This window comes from Coturnix japonica, chromosome Z, assembly GCF_054131305.1.
Source record: "Coturnix japonica strain WE chromosome Z, WE-NBRP24, whole genome shotgun sequence".
NCBI classification, from domain to species: Eukaryota; Metazoa; Chordata; class Aves; order Galliformes; family Phasianidae; genus Coturnix; species Coturnix japonica.
This window is the reverse complement of record NC_140702.1, coordinates 20,387,997-20,414,723: the sequence shown is the minus strand read 5'-3', so window position 1 is coordinate 20,414,723 and position 26,727 is coordinate 20,387,997. Positions and strand designations below refer to the sequence as shown.

Sequence of the window (26,727 nt, the reverse complement as noted above, 5' to 3'; positions counted from 1 at the left end):
CTGTAGTGTAGTCATAACAATATTTCTCTGGAGGTACTATTGGCTTTGTGAGCCATGAGAAATTTTTCACACTCCTTGAAGAGAACTCACCCCAAGGGCTATAAGGAGGCCGTGGGCATCTCTCCTTTACCCATTGAAGTGAGAAGCATTTCCATGGCCACACTCAGGGATGGGAAGGAGAAAGAGAGAGGATTTCTTGTACCTTTCTACTTGATCTCAAGGCCTTGCTAAAGTGACATCACCTTCTCTGAGGTGCTTTGAAGTCCTCAGCTGGAATGTGCTGTAGATGCATGGAATGTGTTGTGGATGTATGGAATTTGGAGGATATGTTCTTTATTATTGTAGACTCAAGCTGCACTTAAAAGACTTGAACGCTGGTGGTGTTAAAGTCAATTGAATCTACTGACAAGAATTTCAGACTCTCTTTGACCATCTCAGAATAATTTGTAGCGGTACCATATGTAAGTCAGATATTTCTGATTTTAGATAAAATAGGTCTTTGTATTTATTGAGCCAGCCACCCAGGAACAGTTTTCTAGAGGGCTTCTTTTCTCATGCCATCCAAGAGTTGAACAGTTCTTATGCTAGCTTTTAAAATGCATGTTTGCAATCCATTAAAAATTTCTCTAGGGAAGTTTCAGTTACTTTTGGATAATTAAATTTAACTATGGAAGCAGAGTTAATTTAGGGACCTGTTGGAAGGTCATCCTCATTAGCTTAAATTCTGATAAATACACTCAAATGCTGACAGGAAAGAATGCATCACTGGATGGATTAAACAACTTGTTTGTATCAGAATATGTCACCTTTCAGTGAGAAAATGTCATGTATAAACAATACATGTACTTCCACAAGAGCACGTCTGAGGCGGATGTACAGATTTAAGAGGAATATAAGGCATGGTGTTTCTGATGGGTCATGGTACATGGCCATATCTGGATCAGGTGTTCCAGTTAGTGAGGAAAATATATTTGTGTTCAGGGAAACATTCCTCTGTTGTTGTTCCTATAAAGATAATCACACAGATGTTTCATGATGGAGAAAGCCTGGAACTTCATTCTCCTTTATGAAGCAGCAGGCTGTTCCTGCTGCACAGTGGCATAGCAGAGTGGCTCTCACCCTGGTGTCTGACCACATGAGCACTTCTTCATTGCACAGGATAGGACAAGGGAATCATCTATCTCAAGGCAAAGAGGGAAATCTTGTCTCTTTGTGTCTTTTATCTCCTCACAGCTCTGCTACCTGTTGCAGTGGTGAGCACTGGTGCTGTTACTGGAAGGTAGTGTATCAGCAGCTGGGAATAAAAGGAAAAAAAACCCCAAGGAACTTTTCAGCTCATAAAGATTTTATGAGCTGAAAAATGCTTGTGGGGGTGTTGTTTAACAGTGATACTGGAAACATAACTCCTGTCTGTATCAGGAGTAATTTGCACACCTGCATTTTTTGGAGACATTTAAAAGTCTTTGCTTAGCGAATGTGTTTCAAAGTGCTTATTGGACCCTGGGACTCACACCAACTCCGTCTGGTTTCTTGTCCCCTCCAGCTTTGAGCAAAATGAAATTGCAGAAACTTGTGCTTTGTAGTTAAGGAATTTTATGGAAAGAGGGTTACAAACCTTTGTGTTTCAACATGTAATGCCCTGACATGCATATTTCTTTCTTAGAAGTGTAAGAATATTGTGAAATATGAAGGAGAAGGAGTAATGTAGAATGCAAGATGTTAATGAGTCACAGTCATAAAGCTGAATGGAAGAGGCAGAACAGGGTCTTTGCAGGTCCATCTTAAAATTCATTTAATCCGTTAGTCTTCCCTGCTCCCTCTGGATGGCTGTCCCAGATCATTGTGACTCCCCTTAACTCTGATTCTAACATCTAGCCTGAATTGTTTCTTGGCGAATTCAAACCCATGTTTATTCTTGCCAGCATTGTCTTAAGCTTGAATAGGTCCTTTTTCTTCTTGACACTTATCCCTTGGTACTTTTATTTCTCTGTTCAGTCACAGAGAATAACCATTTCCCCTTTCAGCCTTCATTTTTCTCATTACTGAGGGGAGTGTGGAAATGCTGTGGGATCCTGCAAGGAGCAGGCTCTACTGCTCAGGGTTGTTGTGATGGTGCTTGGTGATGGTGTGGAGAATCAGGACTACATGGCTTCCAGCTTTCTCCATGTGGAACCTCACATTTGATGGAGCCATTTTAGAAGCTTGCAGCATCTGCACTTGTAGCTGTCTTCACCTGTGCCCACATTGTTCTCTTTTAAGTTGTTTTATTTATACCTAGTGGCAAATACCTACCTGGACACTGTTCTTTGTAGTAGGTGAACGTGTGCTACGTGCAACTTCTGGTGTGCTTTTCAGAAATTATTAGCATAATAATTGTTCTGCTGAGGGAGAAGAGACTGTGTCATTTATGTGCTGAAATAATTTATGTCCTCCTGCAAATGATAGATATATGCTACTGAGACATTGTTTATGCTAGGGAACTATCTCAAACCTAAGCTTATTGTAAAGAAAAAAATGCTGTCCCACATTAAGTGTTCTGCTTTATGCAGTGCCTGCTAACATACTGAAACATGTATGGATAGAACATCCCGCCTGCACAGGTTGTTTAGCTTTCCTAGCAACTTTGTGATTCCTGATATCAGTTGTTGCATTTAAGAGAAAGAGAACTGAAAATGTGCCTGAGCATCATGGTGAGCAAAATGCCATTTTGTTTTTAAGCGCAGCTCTTCTGATGTGGTTTCTATGGCCAAGGTTCTGTTGGTACTGTGCTGAGCTAAGCTCATTTCTGAGGGGGTGTTGGAGCAGTAGCAAGGTGACTCCACTTGGGCTGACCCAACTTCCTATTTTATTAAATGCAAAGCCTCCCATTTATTTAATGGAATCTGGACTTGTCTGCTTAGTAACTGTAACGTTCCAGCTGACAGTAAGGCTACGGCAGCTGCTGGCTTTATCTAGCCTCAGACTTCGTCACATTCCCTGCTGTTAGCAGCAGTCAGTGGGCATGGTTTTATTTCAACTGATGAATTATTAATCTTGTCTTTCCTAGTAGAGCTTTGTTTTGAGCTCTGGGTTTGTTTGTTCAGCTCGCAAAGAAAAACACCTAGTAGTTTTGAGGCACATTCTGAATGAAACAGGTTTGTCAATATTAGATAGCTCCTCAAATAATTTTCATAGCCTGAATGACTGAATTATCTGTATCTTGTAAAATATACAGACAGACAAGTTTTCATTTTCTTTAGAGTAACTCAGGTCAAATAGCAAGAAACGTGTCCAGATTCTGTTATCATCTTCCCCCATGTAATTTCACCACAGTAATTCCAGTGAGGTGACTGAGACCAGAATTGCTTAGGGGACAGTAGGTAATTGAATGTCTTTACAACATTCACAGCTTCTCTTTTGTTCTATAATTAGTTATTTTTTACTTCAAAAGACACTTGTACCATAGGGACTTAAAGCAACATATTTAATCCTAACTGATAGACCTGTTACTTAACTATACCAGATAGAATTTTTCTGTTTTAGAATATTCGTATTGTACTGGTGCCATGAAGGATGTTTTAAGAAGCGCTCTGAAGTTGGCCACTGTCACATATAAATCATACTTAAAATGCCCCAGCAAGGATGCCTGGCATGAGAGAAAGTGCTAGCAAACAAATAACAGTTAAAAAACCAAGCCTTTTATACTCTGAAAATAACAGCCCCATACTCAACAGAGCTGAAACTTAATATTCAGAAGTTTTCACAAGAAACTAAGACTGTGAATTAATAAGAAGTTTTTAAGCCAGTATTGGTGGCTCTTCCTGCACTCTTGTTAAAGAGCAATGATTTCTTTTTTCACATTCCTTTATAGACTTCCATAGATACAAGGAACACTGCCCTCACATTAAATACTGCTCAGAGGATGCATACACATTCCTTGCTGTTTTTGCATTGTTTCCAAGGAAACGTCTCAGTCCTAGACATAGGGATTACACATTTCTAACTTTCCTGTAGCTCTTTGTTTATTCATGAGACAAATGAAGGAATTTTATTCATAGGTACAATGTAGTTTTTCATACATCTGCTATAAAGGAAGAAGAATCCCTTTAGGAGTTTTGTTTACATGTGAAGAAAGTCTTTAAAAATCCTTTGGCAGAAAAGATGAACTGTCATTTACATGGGAACTACATTTACAATGTGATTCTTTTTTTTTTTCTTTTTTTTTCTTCCTTTTTTAAAGAAGGTGATTGTTCTAAAGTCTTTGTAAGAAATCTTACTACTTACAAGGAGAATATCATCTTCTTTGCCATTTTCAGAAAACATTATCTGTAATGTTTTGCTTTACATGAAATGTTAACGGGATACAGTGAAACTCTTGAGTGAATACAGGATATGGTCCCAGAAACATAAAGATGTTTTTGTAAGTGCTTCAAATAATAAAGCTGTTAATAGAAAGCCATTCCTTTAAGATAGGTCACTTTGTATTTTAAATCTGATAATAGCACTTGAAAAGTGTTTTCAATATTCTTTCCTTCTGAGTGTGTAGTTTTAAGTGCTCTTTTTTTACTGCTGGCTTTTTTTTTGCACATTTTAGTTGTAATGACTGAATTCACTCCTGCTGATCCAGCTGGCCTTTTCTATCACCTTATTTTTGTTAGTGTTTACATGATAAATTTGATCAATATTATACATAATGCCCATACATAATGCCCACTGGTTTCTTTCAAGAGGTTTGTGAATTATTTCCTGGCACAAGTCAGGATGTGTTTAGAGCGTCTGCTACATATTTTCTGTAGCCTTTGGGAACATGGAGTTGAAGTCATCCATCTTGTTCTTTGGGGTAATTCATTTTTATTAAAAAAATTGCTTGATGAATTGTTGAGGACTTGTCTGACCAGTCTTGTATTACTGTAATTGCTTCAGTGAGGACAATTCTGCATCAAAAATCATATGGACATTTCTCTCCATTATTGATTAGAGCTGAAATTTCTCCTCCCCTTCCTGATAAGGAGTTGAAAGTTTTGTCTTCTTTGGGTTTGATTTTATCTTTCAGAACCCTCTGCTGTATTTGAGCACTCTTTTTTTTAAATTATTTTTTTATTTTTTTAACTGTAATCTTTTGATTTTTCAGCATCTAGTGAAAGTTTCATAGTTTCAAGTTGAATTTTTTTGGCATTTGAAGGAGAATTTCCACATACTTGATGTAGTTCTGTGCCAAAATATAAGGGATATACTTATATGTACACAGAATGACATTCTTTTAATTTAAGAACTGACTGCGGGATTTTACCTATTTTTTTTTTGTTTTCTTTTTCTTTTTTCTTTCTTTCATTTTTTCTTCCCAGTCAGGTGGTGACTGAAATGACTCCTGGATTGTTCATGCATTTGCTTTTCAGGCTTGTAGTGAGTCACCATTAAATATTACAAGCAAATTCCAGAAGTCCTTTGGAAAAGTTGTATAGTCCCGCTGACAGTTTAGGGGGCAATAAGATGATTATTGACAGATATGTTGGGGGTTGCTTTCAGATAAGACCACTGTAGTTACAACCTCATGCTATGTGCATGTTCCTGCAGACTGGAAAAAAGGGTGAAGATCAAAGACATCCCAAAGTTGATTCAGAAAAAGTTATGTATCAATCTTAGTATTTAGTTTTTCAAAGGCTTTTACCTGCATGACACTGTACTCTTTTCCTAAAAGTATTTTTGAAAGTAAGAATCACATTTGAGATATTGTTGGTAAAATTGAGGGTCCAGTACATTCCCAAACTGCTCTGGATTTGTAATACCTACAGCAACCATGCTTATTTACCCCCCTGTAGATGAATCTCATATGTGTGAAGGCTTTTTGTTTATCCCACACATCAAGAGATGATACTCTGAACAGTCCATTGAAACTGTGATTACAGAATCTGTTCTGTATCTTCTGTGTAAATTTGCAGTGCATAAAATGTGCAAAAATCCACATGCCAAGTAAGTCAATGTCTATGTGTACGATCACTCAATATTTGGCAACATACATTTGCATTTAAGGTTTTATAAAGATAAGTGTAGTAACACAAGCATATAGGTCTTGGTCAAGATTGATATGGCCCACAATAGACTACTCCAGAAAAGCCTTACTCATATTTCAGTGAATAAAATTCAAGCCTTTAAATAGATAGGTGAGTGCGGTTTGTCACAAAAGCAATAGCCATAAATTTGTCCTGAGAAGGAACAGGGACTGCAGCTAAACAGTGTGTCTGATTCACCATAGTTTTGAGTGCTGTGTACTTGACCAGTAGGCTTGTGCAGAGATTAAACATTAAGTGTGCTTATGGAGTGTTTGAGAGATGTTAGGGGATAAAATTTCAGAGAAGCATTGCAATAAATGGCAGCACATATGTATAATCTACTCCAATATTTTGTAGAAAAAGCATTGTGAACTAGATCAGGTGGGGCAGTATGACATACCTAACTGTGTGTCTATATGTATGAATACAGTGGCCTGTTGTAGAGCTTGAACCTCAGGAAATGATCCACATAAACTTTCACTTTTGAAGCAAATGACACTGGCTAAGAAAGTGAAACCGAGCACATTAAAAAAAAAACCAAACCTGTATTACTCCTACGTTAATATAAAATCAACCTAAATTTATTGGGAACTACTACAGTAGGGAGTCTAAGTTTGTTGCTGAAGCCAAAGATTGTTGATGTTTTCCAGGGGACTGAGCATTAACTACAGGGCATTTCATGTCTCATGGACATCTGCTTCAGCACTGTGGTTGTCACATTTTGATGCTGGTCCAAATTTTTCTTGGCTTCAGGTCATTTTTTTTTGCTGGGAAGGGGCACTTACTTCCCACATTAGTAGAGATGGAATTGATTCTGTCTTGTTCCAAATGTGTAGCGACAGAAGCATTTTGGGGTTGCCCTCATGTAAATCAAGGTTAGCAAGGGGCAAGGCCTGTTTCCTTCTTTACTGTGGAAGAGTACCCATGGGATCAAAGCTAACATTTTAGTGAGCAGTTGCTTTCCTTTCCCAGCCAAGTCTTCTGTCTGCCCCAGTGTTGGACTTTTATGTGTAACAGGCAGAGTGGCTAATCCAGGCTGCACAATTTGACTCTGCTTTGTTTAGGATTTCAGCTGCATAAAAGGATGTAGTACTTGCCAGTGGTTTGTTTTGGGTTTGTTTAGCCCTGCAGAGTTTTAGAAGTGTCTTCTCCATAGGCATAGAGTAAAATGTCATTTTTGGAAGGATGCTCAGGAGTGAGACATCACAGTCTGGAACATAGTTTTGTTAATGAAATATTGGAGCAGAGAGGAAATGGGAACAAAATAGTTGTCTTTAGGATATTGTATGGCAAATACTCACTCATAATCCAGGAAAGTATATCCTGCACTTGCAGGGGCTCAGACTTGACACTACAAAACTGCCGTTTTTAACAACTTGACATTATACTCAATCTGTTTTTTCTTAACAAGCTTACCATTGTGTCAGGGGGGGAAAGCAGGAAGCAATGAGACTGAAGGAAATGCCAAAGGCTGCCAAAAGGTTTCATGATATTCTTTTATAATAAAACAGTTCCTTTATTTCTGACATGGTTTTTGCATCATCATGTCTATTACTCCAAAATTTGGCAGAGATGCTGAAGCAAAACGATGCAGTCCAGAGCGCTGTACAAAACAGATGTCCAGATGAGTGACACCCTTTACACAGGTGTTTCTGGTCATGGCCAACAATTCAGTCAAGTGTGAACATATGGAATAGCGCAGTCAGAAAAAGGTTGTAGCTTAAGAACATGCCAGCAACTGATACTGAGGCTTTCAGCAGGGCTGTATCTCACATGAAACAGAGGTACCCAAATAAGGTAAAGCAGCATGGTGAAGTGAATTTGAGTAGACAAAGCTGACCACCCACTTTGAATTGCTTTCAACTCCTACCCATCCAGATGCACACAAACTTTTCTTTCCCAATATTTGCTTCCAGATATTTGCTTGAATGATTCAGATTTCTATTCAATTTGTAGATTTTTATTTTTTCTTCTATATTTTCTTCTTTATTTTAATGACTAATGAGATTTAAGGAATTGTAACTTCTCTTTTGACTGTCAGATGGAAAGCAAAAAATAAATTTTGATTAAACTTAGGAAGGAAAACAAAAAAGCAACCAAAGATCCCCAGTGGAAATGTGGATTACATCCTTAAAATTTTCGAAAGGGATCCAGAGTTAAGAAAACTTTCAGAAATATATACCTAACTGGGGAGCACTTATAAGTGAACTAAATAAAACCCTTTATTTGTTTAGAATTAATAGTAATCAAGAAGTGGCTTTAACTAGACATCATCATAGATGTTGTCCATGTTAATGGAGAGTGAAAAGGCTAAAATAATCAAAAGTTTTAATTATTTCTGGACCTGTCTTTGTTGTCTTTAACTTAGGTGTGTATTGTAGTAGCCATGTTTCTTTAACACCTCAGACCAGCTCCTTGGCAGCATTCCCACCTTTTTCTGGTGGGAGAGATGAGGTATGCCTGGAGCACTGCTGCACTTTGACCATGCTTAGGTAGGTTAATGATATTACAAGATGGCACAAGTTAGAGGAATTGCATATACTGTAGACTGACACTTGGAATTTTCCTTCAGCAGGAAATGTCTGTTTTTCAAAATCTTATTTCTTTTGAAATGAGATGAAAAGAATAATAATAATAATTTTTAAAAAGCCAACCCTCTATGAAACAAAGAGCCCGAAAGATATTATCAGAGTGGTTTATTTCTGTAAAACAGAAGCATTCTATACCAATTTAAATGTAACTATTTTTCTTCTTTTTTTCTTTTTTGGGGGGAGTAGGGTAAGGGGGAGGGGGAGGGGAAGTAATTTTATATACTCAGTTTTTTGAAACTTTAAAAGAATTTATATTTTGTTGTTGTTGTTGAAAGGCCATTTTGTCAAATTGCTTCTCCACGCCTTCAGCATGCTTTTAAGTCAAAATATTCATTGAGACTGACACTTTGCTGTAGGATTGACTGGACTTTCTTTCACTGGAAGATTTTCAGAAAGCTGTAGTCCTCAACTGCTGGAGACAGCTTCTGCTTCAGAGCTGCTCCTCAGTGGAGCTCTGGGGAGTCAGTAGTCACCTGGAGCTCTTAGAATCATTCCTCAGATTTCATCTGCTCCAAAGCTCAGATGTAAGCCCTCAGTGACATTTTTTACAGTTGAAAGAATTCAGTTTTGACCCCATACTTAGAGCAGTACTAAACATTTTATAGGAGAAATGGAATTATCTGTTTTCTGAATTGATGTCTGATGACACTGTGCTTGCTGTTGGTAGGTCACACTTGCTAATCTATCAGGCGTGTCCTACAAATATATGTGAATTTTCAGATAGCACATAAAAGCCGTGAGTTTGGGTTCTTTAGGAAGTCTTAATCAGACACAACATGTATGTTTATTTAAGTGTTCCACAGATTTGTCTGTTTGATTCAGTTTTTCAAAGCATCTTTTATCCACTGTGTAAGGTTGGACTTAGTGAAATTCTTTGACCCATCTAATATGGGTAGCAAAGAAGAGGAGGTATCTGAAAGTAAGCGCAGAGTATATAGCTATGGGGAATAAACAAGGTGATGTAACCTGTAAAGCATGGAATGTAACAGCCATACTCGGGGAAAAAAAGAGGGAGGATTCTCCATTTTTTATCTTAAATGGTTAATCACTTTTCCTTCTGAGCCAAATGTTGCTAGTTTTTTTTCTTTTTCTTTTTTTTTTTTTTTTTTGAATTTTCATTGCAAGTTATTACATTACCTTTTTTTACAGTCACTAAGTGTCACATTTACAGAAATACAATAAAAACATACAGTTTTTGGTCAGGGCCTGAATCAAAGTCCACAGTACACTGTGTGAATATTTCAGTGGATATCATGGGTTTATCAGACCTCTAGTTCTACAAAATAACGAACTATTACTTTTGACACATAACTGTTGAAGTTTCCCCATAGGTGGAGAAGTTGCAGGAATCCACAAGAGAAACTGTGCTGTTTGCAGAATGTCAGATTGAATGCTAATTTTTCTATTATGTACAAGACTTACAAGAATGCTTAATCTATAAGTCTACTGTTTTTTATATTTAAGCTTTTAAAAGTTTGAAAAAAATCAAAATCTGTTTTTCATTTAACTTTTTACTCTAATTCAGATGCTTATCAGAAGGGTTTGTAGAGGGAAAGCTTTCTCTGATGCCTGCCCCCCTCCCAAATGGTCTTGGAGAAGCCTTCTAGAATTCTTTGTAGTATGCTAATAGTGTTTAAAACAAGCAAACAAACAAAAAGCAACTGGTATCACGTTATGCATTATTTACATGTGTGGAAAGCAGCAGTAACTTTGGGCAACTCTTTTCTTTGAGCCTGTGGAAAACTAATTTGACTTTAGAGCCAAGGAACATGAGAAGAGATGGAATAGAAATTAATGCGACCTCCATCCATTGCTCTGTGGTTTTCAGTAGTAGCAGTCAAATCCTCTTGTGTCCAAAAAGCACCAGGAGCAAGGGAATTTCATTTCTTATACACAGTTATGCACTTTCTGAGATAGATGCTTTTGCTGTGTGGGTAATATAAAACATCTAAATGTATTAAATCAATTAAAAAGCAATCTAGGCTGCAAGTAAACCTATCCACCTATTTATTTCATCTTCATTTCACTACATACTTCTTCAGTTTTCTCAGCATAGGCCTTTACTGACAAATCTCAGTTGAACTGGCAGTCTAGACCTACTAGTCCTGTTTAGACTACTTTTTGACTACTTGTTTTTACTTTCTTCTTTTGAGAGTGATAGAAGAGCACTTTGAACAAGTGCTACTTTGGTCTTATATGTCATTGTAATGTGTGAACTACTGAAAAGAGCATTTAGGAACTGAATTCCTTTCCCTTGTCCTCACCTCACCTCTTAATAACATGCTCCAATCTATATGTCTTTCCCTGCAGATGAAATGGGCACAAACATAAATATAGACAGCATCTTTCAGCTACATCTAGACAGTTTAAGGCTATTGCAAGTGTTTGTGTGTCTGCCCTGAGCATCAATAAACCACTTTGATAGATAGAGCTTTTCCCTTCCTATTCACATTTTATGATTGTATGTAAGTTTCCATCCTGAAGTCTTGCTTATTCTTAGGGGACAAGATGATGTGGTGCACGAGCTGTATTTTTTGTTAGATTATTGCTCATCTCTAAGGCTTAAGAGAATTTACTATAGCTGGTACTGCTGAGTGTTGGCAACTTGAATAACCAGAACTCCAGAAAGGAGAAGAAATTTTAATAAAAAAAAATTCAATTGGATTTCTTATTATTTTCTTAAGAGCTGGTAATTTTGTTCATGGGAAAAACAAGACTATAACACTTAGTATTTGATGAAAGGCTCTTCTTAAAATTTAATATTGGAACATCACACAATAGCCAAGGCTCTTTTATGTGGATCTTTGTGGCATGTAAGATCTTGAAAAAGCTAACAAAGTAGAAGCAATGTCTGATAGAGATCTTTGCATATGTAAGAATTTGTATATGTCTTCTAGGTAAATTTGGAACAGATGTTGTTCATTAAATTTATTACCTACTGTGATTTAGCATGAGCTAGTAATTTGAGGGACTCCCAGGTGTGCACTCCTACAAAAAACAGTGCACTGGTCAGAACTTGTTAGTCGTGGTATCCTCCTACAAATTATAACCTATCCTGTCCCCGTCCCCCCCTCCCCTCCTTTTTCTGGTTTGTTTTCTGTTGTTTTGTTTGTTTGTTTGTTTAATACACATAGTTCTTTTCAAGCACACAGTCCGAACAGCTGTATTTTAAACTTTAATTGATGCTTATGCCTTGTTAGTCTATATACTGGGGTATTTATATATATTCCCTTACAGACTGTGTACACAGCTATCTTTCTTGTTTGTGCATATTTTTATTTGTAATTCTCTGGTTCCGTATTTCGGTATTTCACATAATAGTGAATTTTCCAAGAACCAGAAGTTCTGAAAGCTCCCTAGCAGATTTAACTTACCATTCCCTTTTTCATTTATTGATTTCTTGTGTATTTTTTTGTTCAGGATTTTGATAACAAAGTGTACAATTTTGTGCTAACAAGAGCTTGTCCTTGACACCACAGGCTTCACTGGGAAAATACGCCTGTAGCTGGGCAGAAATTAGGTATAAGACAGCATTTTTCATTGTAGTGGGAACCCTGAACTTAACACTATACAAACTGAATGGACCTTAATTTTTCCCAAATTCTTTAGCAATTAGGTCATAGCCTCTGATTCACTGCACTTAATACTTGTTCTCTGTGAAATGCCATTACTCTTCAGCTTGAGATTTATCAGAATGAAGATTCCGTAGTACTTCTAAGTTTAGCAGTAAGCACAGGGTAAGCTTTTCACTGATTTAATAAATTCTTCTCCAGAATTATCACCTGATTATCTCTGAGAGCTCAGTTGTCCCAGACATTAAATGATCTTCATATGTAGGACAATTACTTCAAACAAATGAAATACTTTTCCTCCTAGTTTCTCTCTTTCTCTCTCTCTCTCTCTCTTTTTTTTTTTTTTTTAGTTGTGTGTAATGAGTTCTAATGAGTTCTAATGAGGAAGATATACTTGTAAATTGTTCTCTGTCATTTATTATTTATTTAGTTTGCTAAAAGTCCTAAGCATATTCTCTGGATAGTAACCATCACTTACGGCACTGCAAGAAGTCCTGTATGTTGATTTGTTCATTTGTTACTCATGTTTATACCTACAAAGTGTGATTTCACTTTGGACAAAATGGCTTTGAATGTAGCCTCAGAAGCAGAATATGTTTGTGAAGTCACATCTTAGAACAAAGTTTCCAGTTTCAAATCAGTTGGCTAAGTGTTGTATCAGTCAAAGCTTGAAAATCGTTGTTTATTCTCTGAGTCTGTAGTCTGATGCATGGATAGATATGATTACATTCAGTGAGGATAGCATTTATTATCTAGACTAGTGGGTCTGAAATTGTGTTCTGAGAAGGTGCATTTATAAAGTGCCTGAAGACTTTATGATCATAAGTCTTAGAGGAATTCACGAGGGCTTTTATAGATAAAACAGGGTCTACTTAGAAGTTCTTTCTTCCTTTCTATCTGCTTGGCTACCTCAACAGAAAATGGGAGGTCTGTAGTCTTAGAGTGTGTAAGTCTTTTAAAGTGAGTATTAAACAGAAAGAAAAATAACTAGGTTTTACTTATGTTACTGTGTTTCTGACTGAATGATGACTGATTTTTAAATCTGGCTTTTTTTTTTTTTCTTTTTTTTCTTTTTTTTTTTTTTTTAAATAATTTAGAATGGCAATTTGCAATGACTTTGTGAAGTGAAACTATTAACTATTAACCAAGAATCTGAGTGTAAAGAATAGAGCATGTGGTGTGGTTTTCATGGTATTACTAGTGACATGAGTTACTCTATACTGAAGATAAATGGAGCTATAGAGGTATGTTCTGTACGTCCTCATTTAAATTAGATTTCACTTCACTTAGCTTCACCTAAGCTCAGTTTTAGTGAAGGTTAGCTAACATCAGTAATCAGCACAAGCCTGTGCTGACAGTTGGAACCATAGTCTTGTGGTCTAGAAATAGTTCTTGTCTCTCCTGTATGTCACAGGAAAGGTTAGCTCTGGTGTGGACAGCATTACATAAGCAGTGAACTCAATCAGAGGACCTGAGTAGAATGTAAAATACTGCGGCAGCATTTAACATAGTGTGAGTGGAAGAATATACTGAATTTGCTGTGTTTTAATTTTCTGTTGTTTTTTTCTTGTTCTGAAGGATTGTTTATACTTCATGTGTCTGCAATAATGCACAACCATGACTGTTACTTAGGGATTATGAAAAGCTCTTTTTTTTTTGCAGATCATCCGGTGAATGAGTTTTTGGATCTGTTCAGTCGCCACATTCTTCCTCATGCAATAGATGAATCCCATACTGATGCAGAATCATCTCAGACTGAACCCTGTACTTCAGACTCTGTGCAGGATTCATCTGAATATATAATATTGGATCCTTTCTTTCCAAACTTTATGGACTTTGAAGAGGAGGAAGAAGACTGTGAAAATACTACTGAAGTTACAACTCCTCCAGCTTTGCAGTTCATCAATGGAAAGCAACAAGTGACAAGCGCACCTAAAAGCACAAAAGCTGAGGAAGCAAGAAGTGACCAAATTGAAAGCGTTGCGCATTCAAAAAATCTAACCTTTTCACAAATCAATGAAACAAACACCTTTATAATATCTGAAACTGAAGCTTCTGGTACAATGCAGCCAAGCAAAGCTGGAGAAGTAATGGGGGCATTTGAAGTCACGCAACCAACAGCAGATGTTGCAATGTTAGAAACAGTATATAGTGGTGAGTCAGAAGTTACCACAACAGACAAATATTTAGACATTACTTCTATGTATGAGCAGTCACCACAAAAAAATAAGGAGACTGTAATGTGGCATGGAACTGAGGAGAGCTCTACCAATGAAACAAAAAACTTGCTTTTGATTGCTAGTGAGTCTTCTGGAGATGGCTTCACTGAATCTGATTTCCCCAGATCTGTGCTCACAGAAATTGTGACAATGTCAAGTCATGAAAATAATGAAAACAATTCTGGTACAAATTCTTTTCTTAGTGTGTTTTCTGTGGAAGGTTCTGCAGTAACTGCTGCTCCGAGTGCAGGTTTTGATACTGCTACCGTAAGCATGGCTGTGAAAGACCTTTCTCCAAAATACGGGACAGCTACTCCGGGAAATTACTATAAATCAACTATTAAACTTGATGCAGAATACCCTTTTGAAAGCAAACTGGAAGCAACAAGTAATACAGCAAAACCTGAAATTAGTGCTCCTTCTTTTATAGTTTTAGAAGGTTCTGGAGATGTAGAAGAGAACAGCACTTCAGCTTCAGCCATGACAACAGAAACAGCAGTTGCAGAAACACTTTCAGTGCAAGATATTTATTTGGGTTCTGGCACGGTACTGCCAACAGAAATTTCTGTAGCCATTTCAGAAATCACCTCTGCTTCGCCTGGAGGAGCAAGAAATCTTTATTCTACTTTTGATCAAAGTTCTGAAGCAACTGTTTCCACCGGTTTTATGTCTGAATTAATTACAGAGCAAGTAGTTGGCAGCTCTGCTGCAACTGAAAAGAAAGTTGAAGATGAAAAAGAAGTACAGACTACTGTTTATTCAAGTCAGGAAATTTCAGCCACTGATGCAAAGGGAAAATCAGAACTGGATGAGCTTGGAAGCACTACTAATGAAATCAGAACTGTAAGTCAGGAACCCATTCCTCTCAGAGAAACAGTACCAGTAACAGGTACCATGCATTCCAAAACCAGAAAGGTTACCGCCACTCCTTTCTTGAGGGAGAAGAAGCTTTTTATAAATGAAGGATCAGCTGAAGAACCAGCAGACTTATTTTCAGGGAGTCCCACAAGAAAAGTGGTAAGTACAGACTCCCTACTTACTGATTCAGGTTCTGGAGACGTAGATGTTGTCACTGAGTCTGCTACTTTGACTTCAGTTCCATCAAGGTCTGTCATGGAAACACAAATAGTAAAACATGAAGGAAATATTAATGTCATCAATGTTTCATTGAAGAATACTACAACAGAATATGAAGAGCACATAGAAACAGGTGAACCAACAACGTCACTTTCAAGTAATGGGTCAGATGGCTTGACAACTGAGTCTGAAGTAGCAATTCAAATGTCTGAGAATGTATTTAGTACAGAAAACCAAGGACAGCAAACACAAGTAGAACCAACTTACACAGCTCCTTCTGACATCAAATCAAGACTTGGTTCTAGAAGAGAGGTTACATCCCATGTTGCACCAGTAATTAGAACAGAGGATTTAGAAACTTCTGAGGTCATGTCATCTTCAGAATCAGTTGTTGATAACAGCACTCTTGACACCGTGGTGACACATGGTAGCATAAAAGCAGTAGCTGAGTCTACAGAAAGCAAAAAGGGAAGAGGTAGCTTTTCAACTGTTTCTTTGGGAAAAATTCTGATGATTGAGCATGGCTCTGGAGAAGAACTCAAAGCTGACAGCAGCACCACAAAATTAATGTCTAATGGACCTACGGAAAAAATGCTTGGAAGCCATTTTTCATTTTTTGATCAGGGATCTGGAGAAGCAGAAACTTTAACTGAACCATTTACAAAAGCATCAGTTTCACCCTCTGGGAACCCAGAACCACAAGAGCAATATGGCAAAAAAACAGTCAGCATGCCGTCTGCTGTGGTTCATGCCTTCACTGCTGAACCTAGTGAGCTAGTCACAAGTACTGAACATAATATAAACACTTTGCAAACTGCAGCAGATACAAAAATAGAAGAGAAAACAGCTAGTGAGCTGACAGTGACATCTTTTGCTACAAATCTTCCTTTGTCAGAAGATGTGCTTTCATGGGAAGACAGGCCAAGGGAAATTTTACCAAAAGTAACAGAATCTTCAGGAGAAGCAACAGAAGATCCATTCTTCAAAAGTACGCAGGCTAACCATGAACATGTGGAATTTTTGAATCATCCCACTATCAGACCATATTCAGAAGAAAACAAAGTAGAAGCTGAATCTGGTGAAAAAATATTGTTGCCATTTAATAATGACAGAGTCACTGAGTCTATAGTAATTGAAAGGAAATACTTAAGTTCTCCAGTTACGGATACAGAGCAAGAAGAGAAGTTGGTACAAAGTATTTTCCCTACAGAAGATATTCCCAGATTATTCCTGACACCTAAAGGAGAAAAATCAACAAACAATGAGCTCATCAGTGATCCATTATCATCAGGACAAGGATCAGGAGATGAATTTACTGTTGTTCCTTCAGTAGAGTCATTGGCTGTCAAAGAAACCACAAATACTTTAAGTTCTCAGCCCTTTCATCCTGCAAGTATAGGACCCAAAGTTTCCACTGACAAGACACTAGTCTTTGAAAGCAGAAGCACTGAATCAAATGCTGGAATTAATGAAGAAATTACAACTACTGCAGTAGAGCTGCTGACAGAAACTGCATACTCAGTGACCACCAGTTTCCCAGATTTAGAAGAAGAGAGTTCCAGTCACTCCAACTCTAAAGACAAAGAGATAACACATTATTTTGTTGTGATTGAAGAACCGTACAGTAAGGAAATGGACCACGGGAGGGAAGAAAATGAAACAAACAGGCCAACAGCTACTACTGGAAATGTTTTTCATGAGGAATCTTCACATATTCTGACTACAGATGATATAACTCCTGTTTCTGTAATACTGAGTGAAACTCCTTATCTAGAAAAGGGAAAATATCTTGCAACATCAGCAACAAAAATGCCAAGCAGAGTATTACCTGAAAGTTCTGGAGAGGGATCTGGCTGGGATGGTGTTTCAGATTCATTTTCTGCTGATACATTTACTCATTTGAGAATACCTCCTGTGACAGAAGTCGAACTAACAGCTTCATCGCAAGTTCCTGGGGAACTTTATTCTGAAGTTATAACAACAGATGCACCAGGACATGGATCCCAGACTGTGATCACAGGATTAGCACCTCTTTTTACAGAAGAAAAAGAGATTGTGGAAAATCAAACAGCTGCTGACCCAAAGACAGGTACATCGGAAGAGCTGACAAGTGATGCTGGGATGTCACTGGATATTATTCCAGTGGTTGATGATAGAAGACGCGTTACACTGAATGTTTCTGTTTATGGTGATATTACACTAATTGAAGAACGACTTCAAATCCCATCAGAAAAAACAACTATTATAGACATGGATCACTCAAAGTCAATGCCTGAAGATATAATAAGTGTGCAGACAGTGCCAAATCTTGCCATACGGTCAACATATGGCAGTGATGATAGCATAAAAGCTGAAGAGGACAAGTATGATTCAACACTTAATTTTTCTATAATTAAAGAGAATTCACTTGGATCTGGTGATAATCTTTCTTTGACTACTTCAATTCAGCCAAGTAGTGAATCAGTAACAGCTGGACATGGACAAAAGTCAGTAGATAAGGATTTAGGTTCAGGGTATGCCATGCAGTTTGCAACAGAAAGTCTCACAACTACTGTACTCAGTGAACTGGGAATTTTCCTTCCAACAGTACCCTCACTGGTAAGCCCGCATATGCCTCATGAGTCTAAAGAATCTGAGTTTGAGGCTAAACATGTTGGAAGGACAAGCACAGCAGATGACATGTATGAGCCTTACACTTCAGCAAACAACCAAATAATAACAGATCAAAGCAAAACAATGTCTGTTTCTGGGTTTTCTGGAATGGGCCAAGAAGAATCAGGTGATAAAAAGCCTATAGTTCCTTCCCTTACGCCAGATTTAACTATGGAGATAGAAAAGGCTTTGACAACTGACACATTTGATGTAAGTATGGTCACCACGCAGAGTATGTCCCAACATGCAACTGTATCATCTAGCAATAGTGAAGAAAAGCATTCGACAGTGTATATACGAACAATATCAGCATCAGCAGAGTATGAAGAAACAGACGCAGTGAGTTTTAACTCAGTATCTCAAAATCCTACATCCTCAGTAACTATTCGGTTAGTTAACGGAGTATCTAAATATCCTGAGGTAATCATTCCAAGTACATCATCTGCAAAGGATTCAGATGAGTCTGATCACTCATCGGATGGAACTTTCAAAGAGGTTAGTTCTGATATTGCAGCAACTTATAAACCACCCACTACAGATCTAGATACAACAGAGTCTCCTCTGCTAGAGTTTTCTCCTGAGCCTGAATCAGAAAGCATAACTACTGAAAGTACTCCTCACTTTAATAAACTTACTGTAACTGAGAGGTCAGAGGAGATGGAATCTTCTGTAAATGATCTGATTACTGAGGAAAATGCTACTGTTTCTGGAGATTCTCCATCAATACATGACTACCCCACTGCTTTTCTGAATTTTGGAGAAACAAGCACGGATGTTCCAAAACTTAGCACAATAGAAATTATTGAATTTTCATCAGAGAGAGTGAAAAATCCCAGCCAAGAAAGTGATAGGAGTACTGAGAGAGAGAGACCAAGGCTTTCATCCACACCTGTTTCAGATTCACCAAACAGTATAGAAGTTGGAGTATTTAAACCTGACCAGGAGACAGTTACAATGCTAACTTCATCTTTAGAGCCTTTGGATATAAGCTTGAAAACACAGTCAGCTTTGCTTGGTCAACAGGAAATCACAACAATTTCTTCTAACATTGCAACAAACAATGCAGCCCCTAGAAACAATCCTTATTCAAATGAACAGTCAACAGTAAGCTCTGAGGAGCTAAATACTATTGAACTTGTAACTTCATCATTTTCCCTTCCGGATGTCACTAATGGATCAGATTTCCTGATTGGCACAAGTGTGGGTTCGGTTGAAGGCACAGCAGTGCAAATTCCAGGTAACTTCCACATATGATCACTGTTACATATTTTTGTTGTGATATTTGTAAATGAATGTCTTAATTCTGATAAGAGGTATGGAAATCAAAGCACTGTATGAAATACAACAGAACCTCAAGCTTTGAAATCAGCATGATTGTAAACCCTACTGTGACAAAATGAAAGAGGATGGGAGACCGAAACTCAAGCTCAGTGAGTGTTTGCATCATGGAGCTCTGGATCAGACTTGAGATGCCCAGCAAGTTCTAAAAGTCAGGATGACTGTGGTAGAGAATTCAACTGTGATTATTCAATTTTCCAGTTTTCTATGAAGAAGCAGTTATTTTATCCAGTTTTATCTGGAAGCTGTTTTGTGTTGGCATGATGATAGCACTTATACAGCTGGTTTACAGGTAGTATTTTTTAATAACACATTGCAGAGCAGATCTAGCGTGCAATTTAAACACTGGAATTTTTTATTAAAAATATGTTTTCTTAATCTACAAGGTAATTTTCCAAGAAAAAACTGAGACTTTGTGAATTCAGTTTATCCATAGCTTACCTGGTTGATACATCATCTGTCTTTCATAAATTATAAATCTTGTTAGGCATAATTTGCTACAATATTTTGGCTAATATTAATGGTTATTAGGCACCATTTAATCAAGTACAAAGATGGTGTAGATCGAATCTTTATGATGAGTATAACTTCAATTTAATTTATCTAGTTATAGCTGAAGAAAGAACGAAGCAAGTTTAAAATCACATAGCTTTCTATTATATATCTTCAGATAATCCAGGTAGCTAAATTTATAAAATTCGAACATGTTTACTAGAAAAATATCGGTAGGAGAACACATGCACAGTAAAAATAGGTGCTTAACATTGGTCTGCTTTTTGGATTTAGATATAAGCAGTCCTAAAAGAAACCTCTATTTTAAGACTATTAGATTCTTTCAAAAACCTCTAAAGCAAGAATCCACCCACTTACATGCCCAGGCTTATGAAGGCAGGATTTTCTCCTGGAAGCTTTAAACAGAGTTTAGTTACCTCCAGTGAGTAGATAGAGAATTTGGTACCTTAAGAAGACCACTTCTGTAAAAGTTTTACTTGAAAGGGTAAAGCAGATGTTATCTTTTATTTTGTGAAGAATAGCCAAAGCACTTTGGGAAAATGTAACCAAAACATAAAGTTTTCTCTTGTCTTTAAATCAGTTTAGGTTACAAAACGCATTTTGTAAGCTAGGCCTTTATTCTTACATCCCAGAAGGGCTGTCTCCATGATTTTCCTCGAACCGTGAGAAGTGGATGTATAGAAATGGTTGTCTAGTGAATTTTTGTGTGAATGGTTGCTCCTAGGCATTAAATCAATTGCAAATACCTAGGTATTTAAACTCAATTGAAGTACACTTCACTACAAGTCATCTCTGCAAGAAAAAGCTATTTAAATGATAACTCCCATAAAACCTGAGGATTTCACAGCAGGTAAGCTTTTATCTTAATGTTTAGTTCGGCTACGAATGTACTCAGTACCTTTATTTGTGTTTTTGAAGTGTGGTTTAAGGAAAGGTGAGGAATGTGCATGAATGAAAACACTTTCGAAGAAATAAGAATCTGTGGGCACTGATTGTTTGAATATAGTGAAATGAAACATCAACAGCCAGCCAGTATATTCAAGAGATATATGTTCTGTGTACCCAGTCATTCTACATAAACTAACCCCATTCCAAAAAAGCAAAAGCATTTTCCATTCATTTTGCTTATGTTTAACTATTTTCAGCTATAATTAATTGTCGTGTCATGCTGACTAAATCTTCAGTAGAATATTGTGACTGCCAAATGTAGTACAGATTCTGAAAAATCAGTTATGTTGGTTCATAGTAAATGCCATGTAATTTTTAAAGTTATAAATAGTGATGCCTGAAAATAGCTTTACTATTTTACAAAAATACCTTAATATTCTATCTTGTTATTATAGTTTCTATAACAACTGTAGGTCTTGCGATATCAATGCAAAAAAAGAAGTAAGAATTATTTTTCCAAAACTTCAAAAAAAAAAATCAGCTCTTTGAGTCCACAGAGTAAACTTTATTTTTCTGCTTAACAGGACAAGATCCATGCAAAAGTAATCCTTGCCTTAATGGTGGTACCTGCTATCCACGTGGTTCATTTTACATCTGTACATGTTTGCCAGGTTTCAATGGTGAGCAGTGTGAATTAGGTAAGTTGATTTCATTTAGTTACTGGATTGTCTGCAAATTAATTCAAGTATAAAGTTTTCATACATGAGATTTGCGAAAGTAGATTGTGGTTTTTTTTAAGTTGAAGAAAACATGGATATGTGAAAACACTCTGCACTAAAGCCTTTCTTAAGAAGAGAATGATAATAGGCCCGCTGTCCCATTTTCTCTCTGCCTGTAGAGTGCACAATCATGTGCACACACAAATGTAAGGGAATTATAACTGAATTACCTAGAAGCCAAGTAATGAATTCATAAATACATCAAGTCAATTTATTCAGGATAATTTCTTAAAAGCATTGTGTAGCTATATTTAAGAGTGGTAAAATAGCCTAGACCCAAATGTAACCACTGAATGTTAGCTGGTATTTTTTTCAAGAAAATTATAAGTATGACTGTTATCAGATGCATTTCTGGTATTTTAGTAACTCTTCTAGCAGGGGATCTCTTCAAGCTGCTTGTGACACCTGGATTTCTGTGCTATGAATGTGGGTTTTGAGAAACTCACCCATCCAGTTCAGCATAAACAGTTTTTCCTTTCAAACCAGCAGGCCAAATTAAGATGAAGCTAACAGTTTGGCTATTTTGTATATAACTTTTACATAAGTTTAGTCTTTGGAAAAGCTTTCAGTTTAATTCCTTAATCAATACCATGGGTTTGTTTGTCACCAACTGAATATGAAAGAAAAAACCCTTATGCAATACTGCTAAAATGAATTCCACTTACCCCATACTGGAGAGAAAAAAAACTCAACCAAAAATTGATATCAGTGCAGAACATTTTTAAGTACTATTGCGGTTTCATTTATTTTTCTGCAGGAAGACAGATGATTAAAAAAATAGTTAGCCAGTGTTTTTGCTAGCTTGCACTGGTGAAAATGTAGTTCATTAGTGGGTTGTTGTTGCTAAAAGTCACATGTTAGATGCCGCATCTTAGATCTTTCTCTTTCTTGAGGAATCCTGTGGTTACCAGCCAGAGATCAGAGATTATATTTTTTTGTTCATTCCATCCGAGATTTGTGTAGATATTTGTACTTGATGAGAATTTTTTGTGTGATGGTCATAAATGCAAGTAAAAGTTCTCTACTGATAACAGTCCTGCTGTGCAAGATGACTTCTTTCTCAGCTGCATAATGCAGCGCTGAAGATTTAGAAATTAAAGCAGGAGTGCAGGTCTTTGTGAATTGGTAAAGTCGTATTTCATGAGGAAACTGCTGCTTGATTTCTGGATGAAGAGAAAGGAAATGTATATGAAATCAGCTGTCATGCAAATAAAACCACTCTCTTGGACCTTTTGCAGTACATCATTTTTTTTTCTGGTGTGAACTGGTCCTAGTAATAATTATGAGTTAGGCTGAAGAACATTTCCCTTCTGATAGCTGGGTGAATTATGAAAACATTTTTATCATTATGTTCTAGATGTTGATGAATGCCAGTCTAACCCATGCCGCAATGGAGCCACATGTATAGATGGCCTCAATACCTTTACTTGCCTGTGTCTACCAAGTTATATTGGTGCTCTCTGTGAGCAAGGTAAGATATACTTTCAAATCTAGAACTACTTAGGCCGTGTGTATGTGGCTGTGAAAAAGGAAAAATGCTGTCGTCTTTTCCATGAGAACTAAAGTGAATTTAAGTGCCAGAAGCCACGCTTATGGTTATTTCTTCTTGTCCGACTCTGAAGTTTATACTCTCATCCTTTTTCATTTACTCTTACATTGTTATGTTACATATCTATCTTCATTATGAAGAGTAGAATGTCTGTTTTGTGTTTTTTGTTGTTGTTGTTATTTGTTGTTATTGTTTTCCAAACAATGGAGGAAAATACAACTTCTTTTAGAGATGAATGACACCAGCGGATAGCTAAGACACTTCCAACTTTGTACACCTACCTGTTCCCATTTAAATACTTTTCCAGAGTAGCCAGATAAAGCTAGCTTCCTCTAGAAGATAAAGGATTGAAGAAATTATTAAAATTTATGAATAAATCGTAGCGATGAGTTTACATTTTTTAGTCTGAACAAAATTTGAGCATGTTAGACTCCCATGATTTGTAGCTGTGGACTGTTTAGCGTTACATCTACACCATCTTTCTCAGGTGGTGAGAGACGAGCATTGTCCACATGCTTAACCAATCAAAATTCATACTATTGCTGTACTGAATATTAACTGAAACTGGGCTTAAAGGGAAGCACATCCTGTTCAAATTGGCTTGCAGACACAAAATCAGGTTATTTCATGACTGTAGAGATGCCTTCGGGATAATGAGTGGAACAAGTTTTACTGCCTTCTGAACTTTTGTTTTAAAGTAATTACATATAGTGTGAAAGACATCAGAACACATCACTTTGAACAACTGTCACTGGAAAGTAGGAAATATCCCACTCAGTATACTGAGTATATAAATATCAGTTCTCTGGGGACCATAACCTTGAGAACTTCATCCCAGACTTTTCTAGATTGATTAATTTGGTGTTATTTTAGGACAAGTATGTTTCAGGACCACAGTTCCAAGTAAGTTTTAAAAGATTTTCTGAATGGGACAATTGAAATGAGATCAAACATCTGAGTTCTTGTAGCTGTTAGAGTATTGCCTGCAAGACATGCTGCTGTATTTATGACAAATATTTATGCTGCAAGATACTTAGTGTGCAGAGATAGGAGTGCAAAAGGGGTAGCAAAATCTGTCAGTAAAATTAACGAAGTCATCTCCATAGGAAAAAGAAATGGGACCTTAAAATTTACTTTCTGATGCTTATAAAAATATCTTTTTTCTTTTTTTTCAGCTGAGTAGTTTCATTCACAAATGAATGAACTGGGCCCTTGGGTTTGTGTAATTAATGTTGTGTCTGAAGCCTTCAATATGCTTTCTATTTTCAGGCTTGTTTCTCATCTTCAGTGAATGGAAGGCAGTTTGAAAACTCTCCTAGCTCAACCTGTACAAATTTTTCTTAGGATTAAATCTCTTGAAGCTGACTTGCTCCAGTGCTTTTCACTGTTTAGTTTTTTCAGTAGTGATTTGAAAGGAGTTCTGAATTTGCTCTTAAAAATTGCAAGTTGTCAGTATTCTCACAACAAAAGAAATAAGTGTTTTTGCTCCCCTCCTCCTGCCTTTAATTTCAGCAAATCCGTAGTAGTGACTGGCTCTGAGTACCGTGGTAGCTTTCAGCTGCTTTTTATGACCAACCTGAGAGTGCATTTTAGGTGGTTAATGGGAACATTTCCTAGTTTGTCAATCAGAACCAGAGTCCTGCTCACTGAGCTTTGGAATTTAAATTTCCTCTGCTTAAAGTCCTGCAGTGGTTTGAGACTTGGGAAAAGTGTTCAGTGCCAAATTTCCACTCCACCAGACAAAATAAAACTGTGTTGGCAATTGAGACACAGTTGTCTGGCAAGCATGCTTTATTTCAAGGCACCAGTCCTGACCTCACTAGATTTAAAGACCAGCCAGAACAACAGAATATGTACCTCAATGCCACAGGAAAGGTGGAGTTGAGCACACTAAGATTATATTTCATTGCTTTCTCCTATTTTTCTGCAGTATATACTATTCATTTTAGAGAGCCCCAGAAAAAGTGAAGTTGAAGGTTTTCTTAGACATGGTGCTGATTATTCACAAAAGTGAGAGGAAGCAGTGAATGCACATTGCTTCTGAAAATGAAATTCGGAATTAGACTTTTTTAGGGTAACAGACTTCCAAGTTAACGTAGAGCCCAGCCCGTTCCCCCACAGTATTAAGTATGTGCCATCATTAGGAAACTGGGGGACAAACCCAGGAGCTCCAGCAGGTGGTGGAAGCTGAGGAGCCTTCAGGGTGATCTAACCCAGGGTGAAGGAAATCAGTTCTGAGAACCAGTGAGCTGTAACTGGCTCTCTGACAGACATTTTTCTTGCCAGGTGGACGCGGTTCAGAAGACAATCTGAGCCCGGGAACTTCTTCCTGAAGAGAGCTAAAGTTGTCTGATGTTAGAAATAGAGCAACTGAGGGTGTTTCCTTTTTAAACTAGATTTGTAGGTCAGCACGCCAGCATTACTTCTGAATCAGACTAGATCAAAGTGGAGTGGAGGACCTCTGCTAGAAAATACTCTGTTTTTCCATCACATGCATGTTTTCAAAGCACAGCATGCCATTTGCTGACATTTGCATGTCATTTCCTAAATGCAGAAATATCCAGAAAAGGTTTTTCAAAGGATGACTGCAGACTGAAGTAGACTTCGGTATGAGCCTTATCCCAGGGGAGCCAGTGGTCATTGCCTTGGCATCTTTCTGTGGAAAGCCCTTCTGAGAACTTCCAGCATCTGCATAAATGAGGTCACAGCTCAGAGCCTCCCAGTTCCACTGCCCATAGTGTTGCTTCGCATACTCCATGGCTGAAGAAGGAGGAGGGGAGATGAGCTGGGTGTCTTGCACACAGACTCAAAGTCTGGTTTTCTCCACTGCAGGACCTCTGCAGGTGCACCTAACTAAGCCTGTTTACCAAAGGCAGCTGCATGTTCGTCCCTGTGTGCTGGATTGGTGCCTGTGTGTTTATTGCTGGACATGCCTCTTTGGGATAATATAGCCAGCTGGTCTGTGTTCCAGGTTCTGAAAGCAAAACAGCTTTTCTTTATAATTGTATCAGGAGCAATGTTTTGTTGTTGTTGTTTTAAATAACATTATTCATACATAAGTTCTTTATGAAATGCTTGTCATTACCTCTGTTTCGTTTGACTCGCTTTGTCCCCAGAACTTGGTATGCTGGGATGGACATATTTGAGAGAGGCTCAGTGCAGAGATATTATCTGAAAACCAATGGTCTCTAGCTGATGTCTTGCAGCTGAGAGGGGACTATTTTGAAGATTTAGAAATGGTTGTTCTTCAAAACCTGTAAGCTAATGGGCCCGACACGTTTGTTAGATACTTTAAAGCTGACAGTCACAGATCAATTTCACAGCTGAGTAAGACTCTCTTTATGTTCTAGTACCTGTTTTAGTTTTATGCCTCTTATGGAATTGATTTAAAGACAAGGGGCGTACTGTCAGAGTGTATCTCAGCTGTTGAAAATGTATTTATCATGCCTGTCTATGTATTGAATTGGCAGAGAAATATTCTTTTTCGTAGTACAGTCTTTAGAGATGTTGTTTATATGTA

General features: G+C 37.4%; 1 protein-coding gene across 4 annotated transcripts in view; it reads left to right on the top strand.

Moving 5' to 3' along the window:
* Positions 1–26,727, top strand: part of LOC107306522 (versican core protein) — a 100,349-nt gene that overhangs the window by 56,458 nt on the left and 17,164 nt on the right. For all 4 annotated transcript variants that reach the window (XM_032441292.2, XM_032441291.2, XM_015849762.3 and 1 more), the window contains exons 8-10: positions 13,855–19,377; positions 21,464–21,577; positions 23,016–23,129. In XM_032441292.2, coding sequence (XP_032297183.2) covers positions 13,855–19,377; positions 21,464–21,577; positions 23,016–23,129 — 5,751 coding nt within the window. The remainder of the gene's footprint in view (positions 1–13,854; positions 19,378–21,463; positions 21,578–23,015; positions 23,130–26,727) is intronic.